At 39.9% G+C, this 15,394-nt stretch overlaps 2 protein-coding genes across 2 annotated transcripts; one reads left to right on the top strand and one right to left on the bottom strand.

The window, feature by feature from the left end:
- Positions 1–4,249: 4,249 nt before the first annotated feature.
- On the top strand, positions 4,250–5,141 carry LOC306773176 (ecto-ADP-ribosyltransferase 5-like; the record flags this gene model as incomplete). Its single annotated transcript, XM_079262920.1, has 2 exons — positions 4,250–4,306; positions 4,401–5,141. The coding sequence occupies 2 exons, from the start codon at positions 4,250–4,252 to the stop codon at positions 5,139–5,141; spliced, it is 798 nt and encodes a 265-aa protein (XP_079119046.1).
- Positions 5,142–10,310: 5,169 nt separating this feature from the next.
- On the bottom strand, positions 10,311–13,201 carry ftr84 (finTRIM family, member 84; the record flags this gene model as incomplete). Its single annotated transcript, XM_079262909.1, has 7 exons — positions 10,311–10,855; positions 11,012–11,065; positions 11,161–11,217; positions 11,306–11,462; positions 11,960–12,193; positions 12,319–12,414; positions 12,629–13,201. The coding sequence occupies 7 exons, from the start codon at positions 13,199–13,201 to the stop codon at positions 10,311–10,313; spliced, it is 1,716 nt and encodes a 571-aa protein (XP_079119035.1).
- Positions 13,202–15,394: the final 2,193 nt, after the last annotated feature.

Below are 15,394 nucleotides of genomic sequence, written 5' to 3'. Positions count from 1 at the left end.
AAATGACTTGAGCTCTGTAACATTTGTTGGGGCGGGAGCATCCTGGATTGCTTTGACCTTTTTCTCCACTGGGTGTAATCCTTGTGCATCTACTCTGTACCCTAAGTACTCCACTTCATCCTGAAGAAAGGTACACTTGTTTCTTCTGAGACGTAGTCCAGCCTCTTTCAGTCTTTTAAGCACAATGTCCAAGTTTCTGATGTGATCAGCTTTGTTCACTCCGCTGACCAAAATGTCATCCAAATACACTGCGACCAGAGGAATTCCACTTAAAAGACTCTCCATCGTCCTTTGAAATATGGCCGGAGCGGAGGCCACACCGAACGGTAGTCTGTTGTAGGTGAATAATCCTCTGTGCGTGTTCACTGTGAGGTATTTCTTGGACTCTTCATCCATGAGTATTTGTTGATAAGCATGACTCATGTCTAACTTGGAAAACTGCTTTCCTTTAGCAAGTGCATTGAACAAGTCATCTACTCTGGGTATTGGATATTGCTCGAGTGAGGACACTGTATTTACTGTTAGTTTGTAATCTCCACACAATCTGACTGTGCCCACTGGTTTCAGGATGGGTACTACCGGAGCTGCCCATTCTGAATATTTCACAGGGGTGATAATGTCCTCTTCTAAAAGTCTGTCAATTTCCTCATCCACTTTAGCTCTCATAGCATAAGGAATTGATCTGGGGCGGAAGAAGCGTGGAACTGCGTTTTCTTTCACGTGGATGGTAGCTTTGGTGCCTTTCAACGTGCCCAGCTCCTCCTTGAAAACTTCTTCATGTTTGCATAGCACTTCTTGTAAAGTCACATTTGCCTCTTTAGTATCTATCTCAGAGTGAATACTATGTACTTGACGAGCTTTGTCTCTGGCTTTTATTTCTGTCCAGTCCAGTTGAATGTCCTCCAGCCAGCCCCGGCCTAGCAAAGTAGGTCCATCGCCTTTTACGACCACTAGGGGCAGTTTGACTCTTTGCTTATGGTACTTGACCTGGACTTGAGCTGCTCCCACAACTGTCACTGGATGCCCTGTATAAGTCTCCAACTTGATTCTCACTGGTTTAATGTTGGGGGTTTTGCTTGATTTCCACATTGTTTTAAATGTCTTTTCACTCATCACGGTGAGACTGCAGCCGGTATCAATCTCAAAAGTCACTCTTTTGCCATTTAGTTTCATACTCTCAGTGTATGGCTCAACTTTTCTTAGGGGCATTTCACTCATGCGCCCTAGCTGGAACTTCCTTCTTTGTAATGTGAAAGGATCTTCATCAGAACTATCCGAGTTGCTTTCCTCTTGCCTTTCTTTAACATTATGTGAATGATAGCCTGAACGAGCTTGCTCCTTTTTAACACCAGGTTTAGCATTTCCTTTTTGCTTGGTTTTGTTTCGACAAGCTTTGGCAATATGGCCCACTTTTCCGCATGCATGACATTTCTCTTGTTTGAACTTACATTCTGATGCCTTGTGTTGTCCTTTGCACCGGTAACACTCTGGAACACTGCTGCTCTTGAACGCGCCTCCCTGATGCGTGCCTTTGTTTATCTTGAAGCACTTCACAGTTGCTCTTGGATTTTGGAGGTCATGTGCATTTTTATTGGCGGTTTCAGCAGCTACTGCAATGGACAAGGCTTTTTCACATGTTAAATCTGCTTCTGCTAGGAGTCGTCTTTGGATACGGTCGTCATTAATTCCACATACGATCCTATCTCTCAACTTTTGCTCCAACGTGTTGGCATAATTACAGTCCTGTGCAAGCCTGCGCAGTTCTGCTACATAATCCACGACTGATTCATTTGGCTTACGACTGCGGGAATCAAACTTGTACCTCTGGACGATTTCACTTGGCTTTGGGTCGAAGTGGTTTTTCAGCAACGATACCAGCTCTGTGTAAGTCTTCTCTTTTGGTTTACTCGGGCTGAGGAGATTCCGTATTAAACTGTATGTAGATGCGCCGACTACACTGAGGAGTATAGCTCTCTGCTTATCCCCGTTATCAATCTCATTGGCCTCAAAAAACTGATCCATTATTTCACAGTATTCTTCCCAGCTTTGATTTTTAGCATCAAACGCTGCTAGAGTGCCGATGGTCGCCATCTTTTCTGTAACTTACGGCGCTCTCCCCCCTTATAAAGTCTTTAGCCCGACAGCCACGTCCTTACTGTGCCATCCTGTTTGTCCTCGTCGCCAAAAAGATGTTGCATCGTGGCCGAAATAAAGGTGCAACACCTCTCAAATTCTTAGCTCCTTTTATTCTTTTCTTACGCACATGTTACACACACGGTTCTTCTCCATGCTGCATCTCTTATTCGTGCCGTTCTTCTGCATAACATGGCTTACACAACATAACATAAAGGCAAGGTCGCCCTCTACTGGTGTAGCGTATAATACACATAACTATAACTAAATATACCCAATAATCTCCACGATACCACACCTACCCTGATCAGTTGAAAGACAACTGCTCTTCCTCCGTGACTAGAGGTCACCAACTCTGGTCCTTGAGAGATCTCATTCTTCAGGTGTGATGCAAACAAAACATGTGGTCCCAATTTTTGTTTCAGATTTTTCCCACTGCATGGGGTAACAATATGTTTTTCGGTTTGGGCTTAGGATTTGTCAGGGGTTTAGTGTTTCCCATGTCAGTCCCTGTGGATATGGGGTTATTTAGGTTGTAGTACCCATTTACGCCAGTAGGCGGCAGCATGACACCTCTCAGCTCACCGAAAATCGGCTTTCTGGCTTTTGTTTTTTGTTATTTGTCACTCTATGATTAAGAGCCGATGCAGCAACAGCGTAATGATGTCCTGTCTGCTCATTTAATCTTTCTTCTCAGAAACTGCTGTGTGGTCGGGACCTGCAACACAGTCTTTAGTGTTTCCCTGATACAACACACCGGATTCAAATGAAAAGTTTCCCCGACAACAAGTCTTCTTCTTCACCTGCATGTTAATGAGCCATTCATAATAATAATAATAATAATAATAATAATAATAATAATAATAATAATAATAATAATAATAATGGAACATCTGTTTCTGACACCAAAAAGGGTGTGTCACTACATATGTGTTAGTCAAAAGTCTTATTATCAACCCAGTGGTAGGCTGGCGGGTTTTGGGGTTAAAATAGACTCTACTTGGTAATAGTGACACAAAAAAACTGAGAGGAAGTGAGCTTTATGGACTGATGACAAAGCTGAAAAGCACCACAGAAACGAACGTTTGCAACAGACTTTGAAGTTGATCAGAAAACAAGGCGACACTGTGAAGTAAATGTGGATTGGTCAAAACTGCCATCCTGCTTTTTAGAGATTTGTTTTTTACAATAAGCTATTTCTGCGTGATCAGAAACTGCAGACATTCTTTGTATGTACAAGTCAGATCTAAGAACTCATGAGCAGAACGTGACATAGCACCTTTTTTCTCCCCAAATCGACCCCCTTCTTTCTTCATGAAAGTGACAATAATCTAATATGTACTGTGAGGCAATATGTAGCTGCCACGAATAAGTAAAGTGGGAAAATGAAGCATTGTGGAACGGAAATATTTCAGAAAAGTTGTAACATTTTTCAGCTGGGTTGAGCTGAAAATTTGAGAACAAGAATGTTATTTATCTTTATATTTTACAGTTCCCTGGATGCAAAAGTCACTTTCATTGCTGACAGCACAAGGCCCCTCCCACTTCCTCAAGTAAATTTCAAAGTGCAGGTTTAAAGAAAACCCTCATCTGGAAACCCTCAGCTGTGTTTCCTTCCTGCAACCTGTAGGGGAAGTTGCTACGAGGACAACCTTGTAAGTTTGAACAATTTATTTATTTTCTATTTTCAGACTTACATGTTCTATGTCTAGGTAATGTTTAAACCCTCTGAACCTTTACTATCAGGTAGAATTGCATCATCTGCACACTCAGATTTCATAGTTCATTCACAAGCTCTGCAGTCTTCTTAAAAGTCCCAGCCATGATTGCAATGACCTGCAGCTGATGAAGACTGGCAGAAGCTCATATGTTTACTAAAGCGGAGAGTTCACACTGAGCTGTGGTAAGAGGATAAAAGTCTCTGTTTAAAACAAAATGATCAGCATGGAGTAACGGTGAAAGTTAGATGATCGGATGAGTTCAAATTGAGGAAGTGATATCAATGTCAGTCTTGAATCAGAGTCAAATGATAGGACTAATGTCATGCCAACAATAAGTTTTATTCACACATAGATATCGTTTGTACAGGACTGTATGTTGAAGAAAGATGAGAAAGATGGCAGTCTGGGCAGCAGTGTTCGTGATGTTTGGATCCTCCATTGTAACTGCAAAGGTAAGCTGAGTGGAAGCTTTTTGTCAGAGTCAAGTCTGTTCAGACATTTTCATGTGCAATAAGTAATAGATTCATTCTGTGCCTTAACTTTCAGCACAAAGTTGTCTCGCTGGATATGGCTCCGAACTCTGTTGATGACATGTACACAGGCTGTAAAGACAAGATGGAGAAAAAAGTCAAAGCAGAGTTCCTCCTGAATGAGAAAAACGGAGACAAAAATTTCACATTGGCTTGGAATGCTGCAGAGAAATACTACAATAAGAAATGGATCCACAGACATGGAAAGAAACCGTCCAGCATCCTGGGAAAAGAACAGATTATAGCTATTTATGTTTACACTCTTGATAAACCAAAAATTTATCTTGAATTCAACGATGCGGTTCGAACACAAAGATTCCAATACAAGACAACTTTCAAGTTTCACACGCTGCACTTTTACCTGACTGCTGCCATTCAAGCTCTCAACTCTCGTAAGCCGTGGGAAGAACGGTGCCTCACCGGTTTCCGCAGAGTCAGCAGCTACTTCAGTGAAGATGTTCTCAACAAGGAGATTCGCTTTGGCTCTTTTACTTCCAGCTCAATGGGCTGGTATGCCCGTCCTGATAAATTTGGTGACAAATCATGCTTAAAGATTTATACGTGCTTTGGAGCTGATATCTCCCTTTTTTCTAAGGTTGGGGAATCAGAAAGAGAAGTCCTGATTCCTCCTTCTGAGATATTTAAAGTCACAAAGATAGAGAGAAGATCAGTGCTCAAGCAACTTCCTTGTGATATTGTTTATGAGCTGAAGAGCACAAAGAAAACACTTTCCAACATGAACTGTGGTCTTTTCTGAACTAAACAGCTTTACATTTTTGACACATGTTGTTAATCAGGAAGATTAGTTTGGATTTGCAAATAAAATCAGGCATGACAGCTGATTTGATTACTCCCTGGGTCGGTGGCCACTTATGTCACCAAACAACTTTTATCATCAAAAAATATGCCTCTATTATTTCAAGTGGATTGTCCTCTTCTTTTTCTTTTTTTCCCACCACAGCTTGTTCATTAAATCCTTCTGATTTGTATTGATAATTCAGATCTTGATTAAATGAAATGACCTGCATGAACTTTTTAGTTCCAGCTGATCATGTTTAAAACACCTGGACTTGTAAACAAAGGGTCTGAATACATTTAGAAAATAAAAATACAGAAGATTCTTTTTGTTTTTACATCTGATGTTCCCACTTTTTTTTATTCAGATGACAAAAGATGACTGTAGAGGAAACACAGGTAAATCTAGGTTGTGTGTGTGTGTGTGTGTGTGTGTGTGATGGTTGTGTGTGTGTGTGTGTGTGTGTGTGTGTGTGGTGGTGTGTATGTCCTAATTTTTCCATACCAACTGTTGGGACACTTTGGAGTGACCAGTTAAGCTAACATGCATGTTTTTGGACGGTGGGAGGATGCCGGCGTACCTGTGGAGAACAAGCATACGCCACACACAGAAAGGTAGCTAAAGGATCCATAGGTGAAAATCTTTTAAAGTTTTTTCAATGAGGTCTATTCTAAAAGTGTAATTTCTTTCTTGTGCAGTGCAAATGCAATGCAGTGTGCTGAAAAAATTTCATTCTTTTTCATGGATCTCTTTGAATGCGTGTTAAGCAAAAATAATTAAATGTCAGTAGGCTGCAAGAGAAGACTGTCTAACTGATCCTGTGGTGTCACATTTAAGCGATGGTTTAAAATCACTGCTCCAGATTAAAAGGTCTTCTTTTCTTCGATGCTTATTTGATCTCCTGGGAGCTCTTATTGTCTGCATGTTTGGCAGAGAATAAGAGTTGAAGAGAGGCATTGAAATGATTTAATGGAATCTATAAAATAGTACAAGAACAAAAGTTAGTTTAAATGTTTTAAACAGGACTGAAGAAGAACATAGTATGCTTCAAAGATGAGTTTTTAGGCAGCATCCATTTAATGTGCACAAGAAGAAAAATGAAATGGTTTTGTAACTATATGTAAACCAGATTTTTGTTACTGTAATTAAGAATAGTGCTGTTTAATGTGAGAAAAGTAAAGGTAAGATTGTGATTAATGCTTCCATTATTATACCTTTTATACTCTACCTATGACCTTATGCAACATGTATGCATCTGATGTGGGTGATTGTAATTTCAGCAGAAACAGTTGCACTGAGAACATAATGTGCTGCAAATTTGAAAAACCCATACAAAGGATAAAGCATGACAGGACAAAAATGAAAAGCGGAACAACTGAACAGGCTTGAAAAACATTCTGTGCAAATGAGAACTGAGGGACATCTAAACCTTTTGAAGGCTGGACATGATTTTTCCACTTTCTTATCTTCTAAATGACGTTTTTATTACTAATTTCCATGTCTCAGGATAAAAAAATATCTTGTGGGGATGCTTTTTAAACTTTTGCACCTCACTCAAAACCCTGAAAGTCCTATGCTAAAGCCAAATAAATACATAAAAACCTAAAACTCCAAAGTGATGACCATACATCTTTATTAGTGTTAGCTATACATCTAACAGTGCATATTAGCTACAATCACATTGGTCCTGTCTGGGAAATTCTAAATAGAAGAGATGTGAAGCATGCATTGTTTGCAAGGGGTCAGCTGTGCAACCTCATGCAAATAAAACTCAAATAGGTGTGACCCATCTAGCATGAATCAACAAGTAATCAAAACTCTCTGTGACAGACCAGGCTGATGATGTTTTCAGATTAGTGATACGTTTTATTCTGTTCAGCAGGGTTGATTTCATGATTATAACATTAACAAACACATAAAGAAGAAGCATAACTCAGCATTGATGAACGACAGGAAAGGGCAAATCCACATGTGTTTATGACAAACAAGTACAAATGGTCTAGACTAGGATTAGAGTCATTTAGATCAAAACCCAAAGAATCACAATCAGAACATACCAGTGCTTAACGTTATATTATGGTGCAATACTTAAATATAGATGATTATACTTAAAGTCCCTTTAGACAGAAGAGTTTTCCGCTCCTGTGGAGGTGGAGGAGGGGCTGTATGAATCCACTTACAAATGCCAAGCTTGTGGTAATGATTAAGGCTCTGGTAAAACTTGACATGCTGATGCAACATTGCAGTGGAATAGGAGCCACATATAAAAAGAAATTAATTGCCATGAAAATCATGATCAGTATCATGATTTTTAAGGCCCTTCTTTTTGTCGCATCCTTCTTCTTCCTCTGGGGGACTTTTTCCCCTGGCCCTGGGTGTTTCAGAGCTCTGACAGTAGCCAGGCAGCAAAACAACATCACAAAGAGTAGGATTAAATTTTGAATAAAAAAACCATAAAGATACACAGTTTGTGATAAAGTGTATGTGCAATATAGGCAGGAGCCTAATGTTATCAGCCAGGAAACGCAACAGATGATCATTTTGTACCTCAGAGTTTTATACCGGAGGTAAAACACAGGGTGGACAACCCCAACATAGCACTCCACACAGATGGCACACTGGAAGAGTGGACGGGCTGTGAAGATGAAGTGAATAGAAAAAGTACACTTCAAAAAGAGGATTCAATGGCCACCTTACGTAGACTATCAGGCAAAAGCTTAACAAGGAGTAAAGGATCTCTGACGAAGCCAAGTTCAAAGGAAATAACTCAGAGGCCAAATTACTTTTGGCTTCTTTCAAAATCAACCTCACAACACAAAAATTTAAAGGAAGACTCAGGATACCGTTTAGTATGACTGAGATCACAGAAAAATGGTCATAAAAGTTGTAATACTGATCCATAGCAGAAAGTGTGGATGAACCATTCTCTGGAGTTCATTTTGTATCTGGAATAGAATAAAAATACAACAGAATAAATAGAATAAAAAGACAGAAATACAAATGTGAGCTTTCGGATTAATTCAAAGTAAAAAAAAAAAAAAAGAAATCTGTATTCATAAAGTTACGCTTTCAGAAAAAAAAAAAAAAATCCTGGATTCCAACCTGTTGCAGAAGTATTTCGCTCTGGTTAGTCTGCAGCGAAGAGAGTATTCTAACTGCTTTAGTCTTATGAGATTATTGTTTCAAGCTGTCTGTGGTTCAACACTGCAGTCGGTATCATTAACTCTCCTCTTTCTGTTTCCGCCTCTGATCTGCCCTCTTGCCTCCAACCTTGTCCTATTTATCGTGTCAGAACATGTGATATGACGTCCCGATTCACTCTCAAATGTCTGCTTGCCCTGCTGGCAACCTCGTCTCCATTCATAACTTGCAGCAGGTTAAAATGCTTTTTCCTGCATTACACTGTGTGCTGCAGGCAGGCAGGCTCTCCCATGTAGCCTCCAGTAGATCAAGCCATCTTGTTCTTGCATTGGCAACATATCTTCTAACTCATGCTAGCTCATGGGAGAAATAATCAAATGCAACACACATGGTGAATAACTGCAAAAAGTTCATTGTTAATTTTTATAGATTTTTATAGAATTTTCAATAAAATCATCCAATCTCTCTTACAAAACATAAATTTAACATTGTAGAAATTGTTGCCTCATATGTTGGAGCTTGTAAACAGTCACACCAAACCAAACTAAGAAAAACAGGCAGCTTTATTAAATCTTCAGATGTCCATTAAAACTGAAGTGGTATCCAACATGGTGATGCTTTCCAAACCCCAGGACAGTAAATGATGTGATCGATGCAAACCCACACAAAGACTGATTTAAAACCATGCCACTCTCTTCAGGAGGAACTGCAAAAACAACACATGCAATTTTAAGGGAATGCATAAAACTTCCCCCTCCACATTAACCTAAATCCTCCCAAACACACTTCCCTCCTTAGATAAGTTAAGAGGAGGAAGGAAGAATTTAAAGGGGGAAGAATTTGTAGAACTCACCTGACCTGCTTGAAATAAAATATTGTGTTTCAGGCAATACTGCTGGATGGCTCCTTCAAAATAATAATCTGTGAGTACATTGACCCCTGTGATGGACTGGCGAGCTGTCCAGGGTGTACCCTGCCTTTCGCCCAAAGACTGCTGGGATAGGTTCCAACTTCCCCATGAGCCTAACCGGATTAAGCGGTTAGGATGATGAATGAATGAATGTATGAATGGATGGAGTACGTTGACCCCCGGAAAATCTCGTCTTTGCTGACCTCTAGTGGTTTAACTTCAAAATTTTCTCGAGGAATACACATAAGGAACCCATAAAGGTCAGCTGTGGCTGGACATCAAAGATGATGAACATGTTTAACCACAAAGAGCTCTGAGGTGCTTCTTGTCATTATAATGAAGCTGATTCTTAAAGAAAATAATAACATACCCAAAAACAATACATACAACTTATTGATCATGCTTATGGATTAAAAGCAGTCAGCATATCAAAATATTAGTAAAACTCCACATGTACATATGAGATTATAAAGAAAAACTGATTTTATGTTATTATTTTAGCCACACAACATCACCAATGAGAAGGAGCCTACAGTCTTACCATAAAGCAAGGATGCAGCTCTGGTCCCCAAGGGCCACAATCCTACAGGTTTTCTATGCATCCCTGCTCCAACACACCTGACTCAAAAGAATCAGTCATTGTGAAGAACTTCATTGCCTGTTGGATCCATTTAATGAAAGCCAGCGATACATCAAAAACCTGCAGGACAGCGGCTCTAGAGGACAAACTTTGGACGCCTCTGGCATGACGCATCTGCTCATCACTAAACAGCAGACAGTCACAGTTCAGAACCAGCTGGTCATTATAGTTTAGTGCTGCGCAGCAAAAGAGAACAACATATTTCATAGGAGCAATAGAGATGAAAGTAATAACAAACAAGATGTTTTTCAAAAACATCATTTGAAATAAATGATGCCTTGCCAGTGCAATTAAAAAAAAAAGATAAGACATTCTATGTTGCTTGATTCTTAGAATTTGCTGCAGGTTAAAGGGATGAATGCTGATATATGTGGAAACTTTACTTCCAATTCCCACTTGTGTGAGTTCTATGATTCTATAATGGATAATCTGCCTGTTTTCAAGAGTACGGCATTGTGTTCTGCCTCAGTTGGCAGAGGGTAACTGAAGAGCCCACACCAAAACCCGCATACAAAGGCTCACTGAACTGAGCTTTGAATCTGTGGATAAGCTGCATAGACTGTGATACTGAATAAAAAGCCAAAGTGCTGCCTGCATAGTCCAAGTACACGCCTATCCGTGTAGCTCGAGGGGCTTCAGGAAGGTCTCTGTCTGTTTTGTTGTGCCAGGCTGAGTAGCCAGAGTCAGAGCAGAGGAGACTCCAGGACTTGTCGTTGTAGCCCAGCAGGCTTTGTGAATTCTTGCCCTTGCGGCTGATGCTCTTGTAGGCCACCCCAACAGAGAACTCCCCGTCCCACTCGGCCTCCCAGTAAAATCTGAATCCAGACAGCGGCTCCTTGCACAGCGCTTGGGAGAAGCCATCAAAGCGCTCTGGATGATCTGGGTAAAACTGGATTGTCTTCTTTCGAGTGACTCTCTGATTTCCATCTGACAGGACTAGCTCTTTGTAGACTGTGTTCGGATCAAAGGACATCTTGCAGGAATCTGAGCAAAATAACCACAGCAGATGTTATTTTGTACAACAGTGCATCAGTAGATCCTCTATATGTAGTTATCAAAGAAAGAAAAGTAGATTTTGCTGTAAAAGAGAAAAAATACACAAGTGCCCATGCAGGGAGTAAAACTTTACAGTTTACTTACATCTCAAGAAGTCTGTTCTGGATTTTGGCTCCTGAAAATCTACCCTTGAAGGAGCTGATTGGATAAAAGGCACTTTTTTGGTAAATCACATGTATTATTTGTTTTTAAGTAAACAAAAAAAGAATTTTTATGATTAGGTTGATGCGTACCTTTGAGTCGTTTGTCTCCATTTCTCGGCAGCAGTATGTAGACAGGAGTTTCGCTCACTGTGAAGATTTTCAGCATTAGGTTTGCCTGATGCACCAGATTGCCTCAAGGTACAGAAACAGTAAATACATATCATCAGAAACGTACCTGTCTTGGATATTTTGCTTAGCTCCTTTTTACATATGTCATCCAGATTTTCTTTCATATCTGTGGCTGTTTTGCTCATTTCTCCAAAAGAAAACTGAGGGTTGATGAGTACTTTGGGTACCATGGCTTCAGGAGGAACACACAGCGTTGGAAAATTCTGTTTTACCAGGAAACAGAAGTGTTTTTAAAATGATTCATTTCACAAAGTTACTAACCAAAATGTGAAAAGTTAGCCTTTGCACTCAGCACATAGATAACAACACAGAAGTCTGTGGTTTTAGAAACACTTTGACTGTATCATGTAAAACCCGTATAAGCACACGTTAGACCTCTGAGATGACAAATGAACCCAATGGGATTTTGTACGACCAGATTTTACATGTTAAAAAGCAACCAAACGAACTTGCATGGGTTCTAAGTTGTAATGTCAGATGTTTCATGTGTGATTGGTTTCTCACATGTTTATTATGTGTGTCTCATATATGAAACTACACTGAGTCCCACGTGAAACATGTTTTTCCTGTATGTGTCAAGCTAAAATGTATGTTGAGCTCATTACTATGAAGCCAACATAAACATTCAGAAATGATCAGGTAATGCTTTTCATTTAGACTTGACTGCTATTTGCTGCACTTCTCTTTCATTCTGTAACACCTGCAGAAAGTGAATGTTGTCCTCTGTTTCCAGGATTTGCCGCAGCTCTGCATCTCTGCGCTGTAGCTCCATTATCTCCTGCTCCAGGCGCTCCACGTAACCCTCAGCTTGTAACATTGCCGCCTGCATGTTGGCCATTATCATCTGATTGATTTCCGACTTCCAACGCTCAACCGCCTGCAGCATTTCATGGAAGGTCTTATCACTTTCTGCCTGTGCTCGCTGGGCAGCACTCTGAAAAATAAAGTCAGTTTGTTCGGAGCTTTTAGGCACAAACTGAATCACACCGTGTCACATTACAGTTTGCCACGTGGAAATACAAGTTATTTTTTTACATTTAGTTAGATACGTCTTCTTACTTTTAGCACATCCACATTATGCTTGAGCCCCTGCAGCTCCTTCAGTCTCTCTGAAATGATGTGCTGCACTTCAGATTGCGTCACCACAAGAACTTTCTGATTAAAAACAAAAACAACAACTTGAAGACAATGACTTGGGATTTTGCACATCACTCCATAGAAGCAATCAGAATGTAGTTTCAGTAGTGTCTTGTGCAAGACCACAAAACTGATTCAGAGTCAACTTCTCGAGCAGATTTAAACACTTTATTTTGTGTAAACTGACCTTAGGAGCCCCTGCAAGAATCAAATTTGACAAGATAAGACTCACTTGTTTCTCAATGCGCTCTTCTTCAGCTGAGGCGATGTTGTGGCTGCGGTGCTCTCTGACAGTACACAGCACACATATGCACATCTGGTCAGAACGACAGAACAGCTCCAGGCCTTTCTCATGCTGGGGGCAGATCTTCCTGTCCAGGTGACCCATCTCATCCACCAGTTTGTGCCTCCTGAAAGTAGATGACTCGTAATGAGGCTTGACGTGAGTTTCACAGTAGTAAGCCAGACACATCAGGCAGGACTTGACAGCCTTTTTGCGATGGCCAACGCAGAAATCGCAGTAAGATTCACGGTGCATGTAGGGAAAAGGAGTGAGCTCTGGAAGCTGCTGCCGTGGCTGATGTTGAACATCAGGCAGGTTGCGTCTTAGGACAGGCCGCGGCGTGAAGGTGGAACGGCACTGCGGGCAGCTGTACACACCTACGTGGTCACACTGATCCCAGTAGATCTTGATACACTCAAGGCAGTAAGTGTCACCGCAGGGGATTGTGACTGGGTCCCTCAGTCCATCTGCACAGAGTGGACAGAAAGAATCTGGTGGTAGAGGGACTCCAGATTCAGCCATGATGTTAAAGTGATGCAAATATGGCAAACAAAGAAAGAAAATAATTAAAACTGGAATTATAAGGTAATCAAATATTCCTCCAGAACAAGATCCATAGAGTCCAATAACACACTCCTCTGATCACACTCCTCCTTTTTCAAAGAACACAATGCAGGTTTCTGCTGATATTTAAAGGATAGCTTTTATTTCTAGTGTAAACACACAGGTGATGTTTTCCCACACGACCTGTGTTCCAGCGTCTGAGTGAAAGTACTGAGGTCTGCACACAAGGTGGAATCTGCCGACAAGCAGAAATATGAAATGGAACAGTGAGGTCAAGTTGTCAGCTAAATAAAAAACACTGTTTACCATCCTGAACTTAACTGGGGGCTTTATGACGGCAAACGTTCAGCATCAATGCAGTTACCAACGATGACATTGTTAATTCAGACAGGAAATATTAAGAAAGCAGTATATTTTAACATCTTTTCATCTTAAAAAAAAACCTACAAAAAGTGGTTGGAACTCTGTTTTGACTTTTATTTCTTTAAATTTGCAAACCAGCTTTCATCATATGTGACATCACCTTTAGCAAGTTGACAATTTATGACTAATGAATAAGTCAGTCTCTGAGTCATCTTTAGCTGGCCTCAGTTTTTTTTCCCATGAAAGCAGTATCATCATGGGAGAAGAACTGACTGCCGTAGTTTGTATTTCATATGCTGAAGAAAGACTTCGTTACGCCCTTTAGCTTTTCATGTGACTGAGCAATGAGTTTCATGATGGTACCTGATGTCAAAACAATTTCTTTTGTTTGTCATGTTAACACAATACGTACGGGTTCCCACTGATGCACATTTGTGACGGAAAACCAAATGGCCTGGTATTAAGTTGATTACAATTATATACCGTATGCTGAACAAGTAATCCAAACACAGAGTAATACATATTGAATGAATTTGTGTTTTCATTTCTAAATTCATGGACTGATATTTTTTATTATTCATTTCTCACTGTTTTTACTGAGAAAATAACATGTTATTTAACTTCAGCTCTCTGAAGCCTTTATGCTTAATAACCTTAATAACTACTTATTACTTTAGTTACAGGCCTCTCTTGTTCAAGATTTATTTAAAGTTGTTAGATGTTATTTGTTTTTTTTGTTTTTTTTTTTTTATAATTGAGATAAATTCAACCTTTTCATATTTCTGAGAGCAATAAAACCTGGATTGAGTGAAATTCATAAGAAACCTTCAACTGTAAACACAGTCTTGAATGTATTGTGAATGTGTGTTTCATTTCCAGCCTTTTTTAATACTTCTTTTTTTCTGTGTAATTTGCAAGCATTTACCTGAATCCCCTTTTTTTCTCCCAGTAAAATGCTCACCATGGCAGTGGTTGCTATACACACTGAAAGCATGGGGGAGCCACATGAGACAGAGAGACTATTAGCTTTTTTGTTACCTAGCTTTGCTCACTGGTAAAATTTTAGTTTCAACCCAGTTACTAAGCAGATTAAAGAGATTTTATTTGCCAAATACATCAGACTTGATCATAAATTTTAGAGTTAGGGCACAAGAAACATTTCATTGTATTATCCTTGTCATGTTGCTCCTTTCTGTGCAGGTTTCAGTATTCATGCTTTTTGAAGAAGATGATATCACTTTTAGCTTTTTGTGTTCTATTTGTCCATTTAAAAAAAAAAAATCCACTATAAACATTTATAGAAATTTTGACTGGGACACAGTTCTGTATCCCAGTAAGTGAAGTGAAGATATGGTGCAGGACGCCTTGCTACAATCATCTGGTTTCATGGTGTTTCACCTTTAATGTCACCGTTACGCTGTTATTCCATGATGTTAAGACCAGTGCACTGTTTGCACTGTCCTTGTCATGCCACACAATAACCAGAATGACAAATATTTTGTTGTAATTGTATGAAGCAGGGAGGCATTTATAATTCCAGTAATGTGTCAGCTTTATGTAGTCAATGCTCTTTGTTCGATGAAGCACCACTCTCATGTTTGCCCAAACAACAGGCCTTTTGTGACAACGACAGTTGAAGGGAGAAAGAGAGAGAGAGAGTAAGAGGGTGTATGAGGGATGGTTACTGGGCATAGTAGACAGCTGGAGCTTGAATTTAAAGTTTCAGATGTAAAGAATGGATTTTATAGTGACAAGAGTGTATGCATGCACCCCAAAAACATAAAGTAA

This window comes from Telmatherina bonti (genome assembly GCF_933228915.1).
Source record: "Telmatherina bonti genome assembly, chromosome: 3".
Lineage (NCBI taxonomy): Eukaryota > Metazoa > Chordata > Actinopteri > Atheriniformes > Telmatherinidae > Telmatherina > Telmatherina bonti.
Note: the sequence above shows the minus strand (reverse complement) of the source record. Positions and strands in the feature narration are given on the sequence as shown.